This window comes from Phycodurus eques, chromosome 17, assembly GCF_024500275.1.
Source record: "Phycodurus eques isolate BA_2022a chromosome 17, UOR_Pequ_1.1, whole genome shotgun sequence".
In the NCBI taxonomy this organism is placed as follows: Eukaryota; Metazoa; Chordata; class Actinopteri; order Syngnathiformes; family Syngnathidae; genus Phycodurus; species Phycodurus eques.
In genome coordinates, this window is record NC_084541.1 from 14,279,672 (window position 1) to 14,292,989 (window position 13,318).

The following is a 13,318-nucleotide window of genomic DNA, read 5'->3' on the forward strand; positions in this document are numbered from 1 at the left end:
TGAGGGGGCAGTGCGGCTCAGACCTTTGAGTGCGCTATGGAGAGCGTGTCCACCCAGACTCTCCAGCCGCCCCACTCGTATTTGATGGCGTGGTAAAGCAGGATCCTGAAGATGTTGTAGACCATTTCGGTGATCTTCTGCTCCTCAGGATTCTTCGGGTTGATGTAGCCCAGCGAGAACATCCAGTCCTGCCACACCGAGCACTGCAGCAGGCAGCTACAACGCAACCATATCACCAACACCACCCATGCATTACCATACATGTACACACACAACAGGTGGCGCTGTATACCCCAACTGTCACCACCATTTTAGCCAATCACAAACATGAAGAAAGTCATGTGTGGAAAAGGCACAACGAACTAACTGACCAACCAACTCCCAGCTAAGAAACAAACTAGCTAAAGGCAAACCGAGAGTGACAATTACCGTCTGTTTTCTCTGCTGTTGCTGAAAAGTTTGATCATGTCAGAGAGGAAAAGTCTTCTGACTTCCATCAACTCGGCGCTGGAGGAGGAATTCTTCAGGAGCGTGGCGACAACCTTCAGGATCACTAAATAAGTACACATGAGCAACTTTATGAGCAACATTAGCAATGTTTTTTTTACCCAAGATTAGAGATTTTCTTTGCAATAGTTAGAATAGTCGCAATTTCAACAAAAGCAACTACTCTAGTAATATTATAATATCGTTATATTATAATAATATCGTGATTAGCCATGAAAATATTAACATTAATATAGAACAATTATCTATCAATTTTATCAGAATATATTCAACTTCAGAAACATTAGCCATGTTAGTAATATTAGTGATAATGGAGCTATTCATAAAAATATTGCTGAAATCAGCAATTTTTATTATATTCCTGACATTAAGCATTTTAGCAACATTAACTGCGTTAGTGATAATAGCACTACTAGTGATAAAGAAATATTGCTGAAATTAGGGATTTTGGTTATATTTAGCACACTAAGAATTTTAGCAACATTAGCAATTACTATCAATGTTAATAATATTATTGAAATTCCTGTATATAATATATTCCTGATATTAGCAATTTTAGCAACATTCGCAATATTAGCACTCAGTGATATCAAGATTGTTGAGATTAGAGATTTTAGCTACACATTGGATATTTGTATACATTTTTAGCAACATTAGCATGAGCATAGTAGAGAAATGAGTGATGACACACTGGGATTCTGGATCTTGATGGTGGAGTCCGGTTCAGGGTGCGGCTTGTGGACGACCTGCGTGCACACCTGCTCCGTCAGGATCTGCAAAGCCCAAATAAGGATGTCACAATCAGCCAGCGAGTAAGAGCATCGCTGCGGTAACCACGCAGCCAATCACGTACCTCGTAGAGTGTGTTGTAGGTGGTGACGGACACGGTGTTGGTATGCATCATCAGACGCTCGCCAAGCAGCGTGAAAAGACTGTGAGTGTGCATGATCTCTACCTTTCTCCTGACAAACACATGAGCAATTTCAGCCATCTTAGCAATGTTACCTGTATTAGCATAATTAGCATTAGCAGTGATGTGTGTCACAAAAGCGATATAAGAGACATTGGCAAGTGATGTTCACAATATAAATGGCTTAGCCATGTTAGCAGCACTAGCAACACTAGCAATGCTAAACGCACTAGCAGTGGTATCTTGGGATATTAGAGCTGTGGGCAACATCGGCAACATAAGCGATATTTGCAATAGTGGCATTAGCCATATTAGTAGTTTTAGCAATATTAGCAACATTAGCATTAGCGGCATTAGCAAACCCCAACAGCAATATAAGCGATACTTGCAATATCAGTGGCATTTGCCATATTAGTCCTTTTAGAAATATTATTAATACTATTAGCAATACAAGCAAGATGCACATTAGCGCCTTTAGCCATATTAGCATAACTAATTTTCGTAATATATTAGCCATTTTAGCAATATTAGTGGGTTTAGCAAAATTAACAATGTGAGTGACATTAGCAATATCAGCTATTTCCGCGATATTAGCTGTGTTAGCAATTTTGGCATGATTAGCAACATTAGGATGTTTTTTCAGAGACAAAAATGTACTGACTTGTGACCGAGGTGCTTGAGGAAGTATCCGAGTACTTTGAGGGCCTGTACTCGAATACTCTCGCTCTTGGAAGCCAACAGCTTGCAGATCACCCTGGGACACACACACATTCACGTTATTTAGATGTTTTTCCCGGTGGGAGGTAGTTTAGCTGACGACGTCCGCCTCACCTTATGCCGTTCCTCTGGTCAAAGGCGGGAATCATGGAGGCCGGATGCTCAGACATAAGCGCCACCAGCAGCTGCAGCACGTCGTGGATGTTCTCGTCCTGCAAGTTGCGGAAAAGACAACATTTGCAACTCATGATGATGATTCTTTTTGACAGCCCATATTAACAGCATCATGCTGCACTCGATACAAAATTAGCTGTAATGGCAATATTAGCTATAATATGAGCGACATTAGCAGTATTAGCTGCACATTAGCCATATTAGCAACATTACTAGTATATTTTAAAAGCACTGACCTCGTGCATGGTCAACAGGTAATTGAGAATACTCTGCAGTTCGTCCTCCTTGACACCCCGGTCCTAAAAACACACAAGCAGAAAATTAGAAATATCGGCACTGTTAGCAATATTAGCCATTTTAGCAATATAAGCTGTTTTAGAAATACTACTGCAAAAAGCTATTTACTTTTAATATGAGCTGCTTGAGGAAGAGGAGCATGAAGGCCCGTAGAGAGATGATCTCCTTTTGGGAAGGCCGAGGTCCATCTGAACACACACACACACACAAATATTAATATTACACACAAACAAATAATACAGACATTTTTAATTTCCTGTTAAAAAAAAAAAAAAACATTTCTGGATATCAAATGACAGAAAATGTACAAAATGTACACATGAAAAAGTACACATGAGCTAGTCCTAAATGTCAGTATTACCAAAATGGATAAGTGCTACTCAATATTCACGTTAGCCATATTAGTAAGCGATATGAGCGACATTTATCAGTAATATTAGCAAAGTTTAAGGTACTGATGAGGCTGTGACCAATTACCATGCAAATTAATTCCATTGCAGCACAAGTCAATTAAGGAAATCAAGTCAAGCCAATCAAGCTCGGTCTGTTGCTATGACAACGTGGTCGGAAAGAAACGGATGATATTGGAAAAAAATAAAAAAAAAAATAAAAAAAATAAAACTGCTCTTACCGAGGCCTTTGGGTGTGATGGCGCTGCAGTCTAGCGGGTTCACGGCCCAATAGTAGTACTTGAGCGTGTGCATGAGCTGCAGAACGGTGCCCACACGGCGGATGGTCGTGTAGATGGTCGCCGTGCCAATGAACTCAGACGACAGGTAGGTGTACAGAGACAGCTGAACCTGGCGGACACAAACCATGACATCATCACAAATCATTATTATTACACAGGCACCTCAACATCATAAATATTATGTGGACAAACGCCCCCACAAAACACACCACATGCACCAAACATACACCCACAAGGCACCCCCCACTATATCCGACAACAAAAATGTACCCCTACAACTCACGAACCACAACATATATGCCAGCAACACACCCCTACACAACAGAAGGTACCCTCACAATCCCACCAAAACACACCAGAATGCACAAAAACACACGCACACAATACACCCTCACAATAAACCGTGGTGCACACCCACAAACACAAAAACACAACAGTCACACAAAGCTCAGTGCACCCCAACAAAACAGCAGAACGCACACTCAAAACACACTAAAACCTACATTCGAAATGGACCCCACAAGACACCACAACGTGCCCCCAAAACATCACAACGCACCCCTCTACACACAACGCACCCCCAATGCATTGAAAGAACGCACTAACACACACCTTTACAGACAGTGTTGTACCTGAATGAGTTCAATGAACAAAAGTTCACTGAACGAGTTCATATTTTGTGCGGACGTGAACTGAACTTAGTTCATCTCTGCCTGATGAATGTAATTGAGAACGCGCTTCATTCTGGCGTCAAAGAACGGTTTTCAAACGAAAGTTCATTTTCATTCAAGAGTGCCAGGTTTTGTAAGGGACTTCCAGGTCAAACCTTCAAAGAACAGCAGCAGTTTAACAAAGCGCTGCACAGAATTGAAACTATAACAATAAATGATACAACCAAGATACATAAAGCATCAAAATAAAATATTATTTTGTAATTACACCACATTTTTTAAAAACAAACTGCGACAGCGCCTCCAAAGTGTTTTGGACACACCATAACCTACAACACGACACATCCCCGTACCTCATGACATCACAACATAACGCACCCCATACTTTAGCACATAACAACACACCACCAAGACAGACCTGTACACACCCCGCCGTAGCATATTGCACCACAACCCAACCCCACAGTGCCCCCTTTGTTTTTTGTGGACTCTGATACCCAGGACAACCCCTCCCTCCCCAAACACACACACACACACACACACACACACACACATTCACACTAACCTTGGCAGGCGTGTGTATCCAGATGGCGGCGTTGAACAACACGTGGTCGCACAGCTGCTTGAGGAGCGGCGCCCCGTGGGGCAAACCGTCCAGGTACTTGGCGAAGGACAAGAACTGCTCCAGAACTGCCCGAGTAATGTGGACCCTCAACGACTTCACACAAGACGAGAAAACGTCAAGTCAGCAACTTTAGAGAAATAGCATTGTGGAGTTTCACCAAAACTTCGCTGCCATGTACCAGCCCAATAGCAATAGAGAAAGTTCAAATGTTACACAATTTAGGATACTCGATCTGCCCAGCATACAAGGTTCAAATTTGGTAGCGATTGGACAAAACCTCTGAGACGAGTTAGAGCGCTGAAAACAGCCACCCAGGCCCTAAAATGGCCGTTTCAATGCAGAATGGCAGATATACCATTGACCTTTTTGTGGGTCTACTCATAATAGACACCTACTGAATTTCATGTTGCTAAGTGAAACTAGCTTTAGGGGCCTACATTATTTTGTTCAATCGTAAAGGCTGCTGCTACCAAGCCAAAATGGCCAATTCAACACAAAATGGCAGATTGTGTGTCTACTCATGACAGACAAGCCTACCAAATTTCATGTTGATAAGTGACACTGGCTTTGGGGACTGAATGTTCTTTCACCGACCTTCTCCAACAGGTATCCGATGACCAGGAAGCCCTTGCCTCCCAGCATCTGCTCCTGCATGGCAACCGAGCTCTTGAGCAGCTCCACCAAGAAGGCGAGCAGCGTGGCACTGCAAACACCACACGACAATGAAATTCAACTCGAGATCCGCATCAAACATGTTACGCGGCATCTCCTGACCACACGGTGGTGTCCACAGCGGCGTCGTTGAGCTGCTTATAGTCCAGCTGGGCAAAGAGCGGGAAGAGGACCTGGATGCCGCCGATGGAGTGGATGGCGCTGTGGATGGAATGCGTCACGATGGCCTTCACGTCCTGCAATTGGGCACGCGAGTTCCTTTAGCATATGTGTTTGCAATAAATAACATTTTCCACACTCACTTCACATTGAGAAAATGTCAAGCGCATGCCAAAGCTACAGGTGGCGCTATAATTGTACCGGTTGGGCCATTTAAACCTGAAAACCAGAATCATCATCAGAATCAAGAATCAAGAAGTCAGAATCATATGGAGGAGAACTTTTTGTCACACTTCAGTTCATGAAATGTAAATAGATGTAATTAACACAATTGAAAAAACATTTAAACACGAAATAACTTCTAATGTAAGGAGATAATCGTGCATATTGATGTGGTCATACGAGGGAAAAGATTTCTTTTTTTTTTTTTAAATAAGTTTGAATTTTTTTTAATATACTCAATACAATGTATTTAATATCTAAATCTAAAAAGCAATATATATAGGATGTTTAGGGTGCAAAATGAAATAAAGATGTAATTTATGAAATTCAAATGTTTAAATGTTTTAAATTTCGAAATGTAATCGATAGGTAAGGTATGAAATATATTTATTAAATATGTAACTCATACAATTAATATGTATTTATTTAACTCCATTTTATAATCGATGCAAAATTATTTAAATATTTAATTTGTTAAATCAAATATTGTATAATAATATTGTATACGTACATTTTTGTAGAAAATGTATCAAATACAATAGTTAAATCATTCAACTCAAGGTGTTTTATTCTTAAAACAAAACCTAAATATTCAATTTAGGGGGAAGAAAACAAAAAAAATCAAATTTTTAAGTTACAAAATTTAAATAATATTGACTGTAGAAAATAAAATGTTTATCAAATAAAAATGGATTCATACAAATAAAATGTATTTATAAAATGACAAATATTTAATCTATTTTGGGAAATTAATGTTATAGATTGCTTTTATTACATTAAAAATACAATGAAATGAAGTACACACAAATTACATGTATCAAATAAAAACAAAATTCTAAAAAATAAATTTAATGTAAAAGACATTTTTTAAATATTCAATTTGTGGAAAAAAATAGTCTTCATACAATTACAAAAATTATAATTTGTAAATTACAAATATTTAAGTCACAAAAATTAAAGAAAGGAAATAAAATATTCAACGCATACAATTAAAATGTATGTGATTAAAAAAATCTTTAATGAATTTAAAGAAATTGTACATTTTGTAAATGAAATGTTTCTTTTTGATTAAAAAATTAAATAAAATACAATGAAATGAACTACAGTAACACCAAAGAAAAAAGCACAAACAAGAAGATGCTCTTTACTGCGCTCTCCAAAATGTCAACTTTGAAAGTCTTGTCTCGACCTTCATTCAGCACACACAAACAAGCATGCACACACAGACCTGCAGCATGAGGGCGTGCGGCGAGTGCACAAAGATGGAGGCGTTCTCTCGCGGTGAGGACTCCAGGCAGAGCTGCGCGTCGGTGGCCTTGGCGTTGTACTGTGAAGGAGATGGAGCTGGCCAGCTTGCCGTCGTACAGAACCTGCTTGTGGTGCTCGGCCAGGTGGATGTCGCTCTCGGACTTGAACTTGAACGTGCTCTGCGGGGGTGAGAGGGAAGGTCAAAGGTTAAAGGTCGGCTGGACGAACATCTGTGCAGCCCTCAGATGTAATCAACTTTATGGAGCGTAAGCGAGGAAGCAATAGCTTGATGAACAAAGCGATAACAAGGACGCTAATGCAATTAGGGACAGATTAATTATTAATTAGATTAATTATGCCCTTAGCTTTACCCAGCAAGCTTGACAACCGTAATATCTGTAAACTCGCAATTATTTCCTCATGTCTCACCTTATATCCAGGTCCAAGTTGGTGTATGGCAAAGATTTGAGCGGGGTTGAGCGCCTCGCTGAAGACGTAGATGGCACCGAGCTGACCGCAGAACACTCGGTTGGCGTCGGCCGTCTCCGAGGAGCCCAGGAAGCATTTGTCGTAGCTCTGAGTGGGACAAACATTCATAATGTCACGTGTCAAATACGACGTTCTTCTTGCGGGTTCATGTCATGATGTAATTAGCTGAGATGCCTTTTCATCATGTCATAAATAAACATGTCTGCCATACATTTTTAATGTCCTCGTATGTGATCATAAGGCATTCTAATGATGTAGCAGTGTGCATTATTTGTGTATACTCTATTGACAATTTTATATATTTACACAGTTTTATGTTTTTACACCACGGCCATTTATATTCTGTAACATTTCATCGTCAATAATTTATCGTCAATATTTCATTGTCTCAATTCTTATTCTATGTAATTTGATCAAATGTAGATTCTATATCATTTCATCAAGACTCAACAATTTGTAATGTATACTTCATCATGTCAACAATATTTATATTTATCTATATTTCATATTGTCATGAGTTCTCAAAAATCTACATTCTGTATCATTTTATCATGTCAACAATTTACAGTATATCCTATTATTTCATCATGTCTCAACTATTATAGTCTGTAACATTTCATCATGTCTCCAACAATCTATATTATTTTATGTCTCAACAATTTATAATCAGTAGCATTTCTTCATGTCTCAACAATTTATATTCTATATTAGTACATCATGTCTCAGTAATTATATATTACTTCATGATTTCCCAATTTATATTCTATATTATCATCTCCCAAGAGTTTATATTCAATATTATTTCATCATGCCTCAATAATTTACATTGTATATTATTATTTCATCGTCCCAACATAATTTCTTGGTTAATCTTGTCTGAACGTTTAGCCTTTCTCACTGAATTGAACTGACCAAAACATACTCCACGGTGATTGATGACGGCATTTTTTAAATCCACCAATGACAGACGCAAATTTCCGACCACGCGACTTTTTGCTTACACTTTGATTTTGTACAAAGTGTCAACTTGTGAAGGACGCGCTTCCTCTCGGCCCCCCGCGGCTTGGTGTTTTTTGCTTCCTGGCCGCGTTGGACAGCGCGCCAAGGGCAACTCGGGCAAAGGACAAAATGTCGGCGCCGGGTCTCTTACGTCGTTGGTGTTGACGTGCCAGGCCATATCGCCGTAGGAGACCAGCTGACCGTTGACGTAGCAGCGGATCTCAGAGTTCCTCCAGCGGTTGTAGATGTGCACGATGCTGATCATGTACCACTGGAATACACAAATATAAATAAGATCATTTTTGAAGATTTTTCAATATTTGTAATCAACTATTTATTCGCTAAAATGGGCTTTAAATGTATGTATAAAAATAACTTTTTCACATTTTTTGATTTACAAAAAAATCTATTTCTATTCAACACAAATGTGATGAATAGAAATTGATGAAAAAATAAATATAAAGTATTTTAACTAAGCAATTTTAGGGGTGAAAGGCAAAATAATTAAAAATGTAATTGGTAATTATAATAAAATTGATGCTCAATTTTTCATTTTCATTATTTAATAAAGTAAAAAAATATATGTGAAGTGGTTCAAAATCAATTAAATTGTTGAATGAGCTAGATTAATAAAGAATAAATGAATACAGCCATAATATCAACCAATTTTAGAGGAAAAATGGCTTCTAATTAAGCCAACAAACATTACTGAACACATTCAATGTACCTTAGTAGTAATATTACACTCGCTATAAAGCTTGTAACATGCAACACTAGTGTGTGTGTGCTAGTGTGTGTGTGTCTTGCGGCGACTCCTAAATGGATCAAAGAGGACCTCAGGGAGTGTTTTGAGGTAGCAAATAGATTTTAACTGGTCAGCAAAATAAAATTAATGTGTAATTCTGCACACGCACGCGTGTGCGCGCACACACACACACACACACACACACACAACCACACGCTAGTGCATGTGGCGCCCTTAACTGACACGCGTTATCTTCACAACCACTTATGCCGCTCATGAATGAAGGTGAGTAAAATCAATATTGCTCCAACACGGGAAACTAATCCATAAAGTCTGAATAAAATCGGTAGTTTAAAATCATAGTTTAAATCATATTTGTTAATTGCAATCAAGCAATTGCTGTTGATAAGAAGATGAGATTCCATTGGATTATCACTGGTTGATGGAGCATTTCATCACCAAGCTACCGAAATGAGCTCAATTGGTTTAGTGGCACATGGCATGGCCAAACGCAAACAACACCCATGTCAACAATTTAGCGAAACAATACCTGTAAGATTATTACACCGTTCTGTAACACTGTTCGCTAACACTGCAGCTCTGCTTACCTTTTGGTTTTGAAGAGAAAGTGCTTCGGCTAAAGTGGTTCTTTCAATTTGGAGCTTCTGTCAGCCTAGATGCTAAATTAAGTCATTGAGGGCGTGGTCATGTGAATTAGCCCCACTGTGACATCATAATTTGCCAGCATCGAGAAGGGCTCGCATACAGATATTTAAAGAAATAGACAGATAACTAAAGATTTACTTGGTGGTTCAAATTCATACATGTTGGATGACTTCTTGTTCCCCCTTGTTTTTGTGCAAGATGAATTCCTTTCAATTCTCATATCGCGGCCATTTTATGTCTACAAAAATGTACCATGTCTGCTAATGTTGTGAAACATGTCATAGCTGCGCTTGGTTCGCATCACCGAGGATAAAATCCGCTTTAAGCTCTTATAGATCCACCTCCGAGTATGACTAGCAGGCTAACCGGATTCTCTTCGATTGTTTTTTTTTTAAATTTAATTTCCTTTGTGCGCGTTCGTTGTTCTCACCTTCCGCGGCTGGAAGTCATATTTGACGCAGTGTTGGAAGCCTTTTCCTTTGGACTTGAGGGAGGTCACGATCAGACAGTTGCCCACAAAGTGAGCAGAGTAGCCGATCCCTTTACTGGTGCGGAAGCTGCGAAGCAAAAGCAAAGCAAAAAGGGAGGGAGACATTTGTAAAGCCATTGTCGTTCCTTGACAAATATCCGTGATACTCGCCATCTTGCACAATGATTACAAATAATCCACAGTCAAGAAAGGACATAGCACACTTGTTTGGTATGTTGTATGATGAATTCAATTGCTCCTCTCGCTAGTTGTTTATGATAACCTTCACCATGCGCAATAGACAACAGCAGCTCGAAATAATTCACAAAGTCAAAATAAAGTCCAGTGCACATGCACATGTGCAATTCATGTGTCATATTATTCATGTGATCGCTCCCTCTTGCCAGGTAACCGCCACCATGAAAAATATAAATAAACATGACTTGGAATAATTGAAGTAAAAAATAGCCTCACTGCAGGCTCGGTCATACACGCGCAAAGTACTAGACATAAAAATAAACAATGACAAATTCAACAGAAAAATAATCCATGGCACACTTGGTCACATGTGCACTAGAATCCAGAGGAAAAAATAAATAAAAAAAACATGCTACACGCTGTCACAGATGGGCCATGTGCAGTACGTGTGCAATGTACGTGTCGTATGATCAATGCCAGTTATTGGTGATGATTGCCACTTTGCACTATAAAAATGAATACAACGACAAGAAATAATAAAAACTTCCCGCTGAAAATAAAAAAGCAATTGTGGCTTGCTCCTCCTGCTGCTGTTTGTGGGTACAAGCTGGCAGCGTGTAATCTGCACTCACAAGATGAACGACAACAAGATGGACGACAACGGCAAGCGCCTGCTGGACCATGATAAGAGGCAGCAGGGATGGAGGAGGGCACCTGGCACCTGACAAACAGTTGCCAAGGAAACAGCACAGGAGTATTTACCATAGTCACCTCGTTCCTTAATAGTCTTGAAATTGATTTATCAGATATGAAAGAAAAGACAGGCATTGATTTGCCCGTGCCGTGTCTTTGACAACTGCTCTCAACAAAAAAGGGCGAGAGAAGTGAGTGTTAGGTGTTCAACTCCACACCACCGTCCTGACTTTCTGCTCTTCCCCACACACAGCTGCCATTCCGTCTGTGTTACGTCTCTGATACGACCTCACAAGCTGGAAATCATTGATTTTGCAGAGTTCAACAGAGACCTTGCAGAGTTAAACGCAAACGGTGGCGCAACACAGGTAAACAGGCAATATAAAAATGCACAGAGGCATATATTCTTTATTTTCTGCGAAGAACGACTAATATTACTGTGGCCTACTGAGCAACTGTGGCCATCTATTTTATACTGTCCTCAGGTGGCCAAGGCATGCACAACATGAGGAGCACCTCAATGTCATTTCAATTGAAACAAAAAAATGTGTCAAAAAATATTTAATTCTTTACATTCTATTTAATTGTGTCAATATGATCAAGTACAATGTTATAGAGTATTCAGTTTTCTTATTAAAAAACATTGCAAACATTTACGTTTTTTGTGTTTTTTTTTAAGAGGCTGGAACGCATTAATGGCATTTCCATGAATTTGTTAATGGGGAAATTTGATTTCATATGAGTGATTTGAGTTACGTGTGTAGTTAAAGAACAAATTACACTCGCATCTCACAGCACCACTGGACTACCAAAATTTGCGGGTGGACTTCAACCCCCCTGCGATTGGCTGGCGACCAGTTCACAGGGTGTACCCCACCGCTCGCCCAAAGATAGATGGGATAGGCTCCAGCACGCCCACGACCCGAGTGTGGATAAGCGGGACAGAAAATGGATGGATGAACTTCAACCCCCTTCATTCTAGACCGGTTCCATTTACACCAAACAGCGACACAAGAGGAAGCCAAGAAAAATCTGGTGAAAAGCAGTGCGATATTACTGTTGGTCATTCTCAGACGCTTGAAAATTCAAGCCATTCCGTATCATTACGTTTCACACACAGTGTAAAACGGGCTCCGTTAACCTTTTTATACCGTACCAATACAAAACAGTGGGTTGAAGGCAACCCATACATTTTCTGGCTTCCAAGATTAAATGTTGTGATATTGTGCATCTTCTACTACCACCGAAGGTGGGAACGTGTGGGTGGACTTCAATGTTTGACACAGAAATTAACCTTACTACCCGTTTTTGTTTCCTGATGGTGACTCACCAGTAAAGGTACGGCTTGTCTTTGTCGACGTTGATGTTGTTGAGCGGATCTTGGCGGAACCACGTGTTGATGGTGAAGCCGTTCTGGTACGGCCACTTGGCGATGGGCGGCAAAGCGATGGCCTGCAGTAACACAAACAGGAACACATCGGTTTACATCAATGCGTTCCGAATAAAACGAGCAGTGAGTTATAAAGCACATACCGCCGCACTGCGTCCGGGAAAATTGAAGAAGGTGTCGGGGCCGTGACGTTGAGGCATCTGATTCAACACCGACAACAACTTGATGGCGTGTCTGGGCTGCGGGAGAATGAGGAGGAAAAGTACATTGTAAGTGAAGGAGGAGGAAGAGGAGTGATTGACATTTACAAAGCGATACATGCTCCCTGGTGGCGGGTGAACACGGTGTGGCATCACATCTCCACCACAAGCCACTGGATCAATAAGCTCCACAATCACCTCAGCCTCATCGATACCATGGCAACTCTACATCGACCTTTCTGTCTGTCTGTCTGTCTGTCTGTCTGTCTGGAGAAGGAGAGGCTTGCTGGGGAAAAGGAAGTTGAAGGAAGAATTCATGATGTTTATGACAAACATCACACACTTCATCTTCATTAATTTGTGAGGATTGTCGAGGAAAAACAACCTCAACATGCCTGTTTGGCTTCACTACTTTGTGAGGCACGTCGAGGAATAAAAATCTATTGCCCACACACACTTACCTTGGCTTCACTACTTTGTGAGGACTGTCAATGAAAAAGACCAGAGTGTACCAACCTACATTCATGGCTTCAATACTTCGTGAGGATTGTCAAGGAAAGACGTGAATGTCCCCAC

At 40.1% G+C, this 13,318-nt stretch overlaps 1 protein-coding gene across 1 annotated transcript in view; it reads right to left on the reverse strand.

Annotated features, from left to right (window-relative positions):
- The window catches only part of nbeaa (neurobeachin a), a 67,729-nt gene that overhangs the window by 31,375 nt on the left and 23,036 nt on the right, over nt 1-13,318 (reverse strand). Inside the window, 19 exon segments of the mRNA XM_061701886.1 lie at nt 24-216; nt 430-553; nt 1,199-1,280; nt 1,361-1,469; nt 2,079-2,171; nt 2,249-2,346; nt 2,545-2,607; nt 2,714-2,793; nt 3,237-3,405; nt 4,533-4,685; nt 5,187-5,295; nt 5,367-5,500; nt 6,874-6,972; nt 6,974-7,072; nt 7,323-7,469; nt 8,533-8,652; nt 10,223-10,349; nt 12,483-12,604; nt 12,686-12,781. Coding sequence (XP_061557870.1) covers nt 24-216; nt 430-553; nt 1,199-1,280; nt 1,361-1,469; nt 2,079-2,171; nt 2,249-2,346; nt 2,545-2,607; nt 2,714-2,793; nt 3,237-3,405; nt 4,533-4,685; nt 5,187-5,295; nt 5,367-5,500; nt 6,874-6,972; nt 6,974-7,072; nt 7,323-7,469; nt 8,533-8,652; nt 10,223-10,349; nt 12,483-12,604; nt 12,686-12,781 — 2,217 coding nt within the window.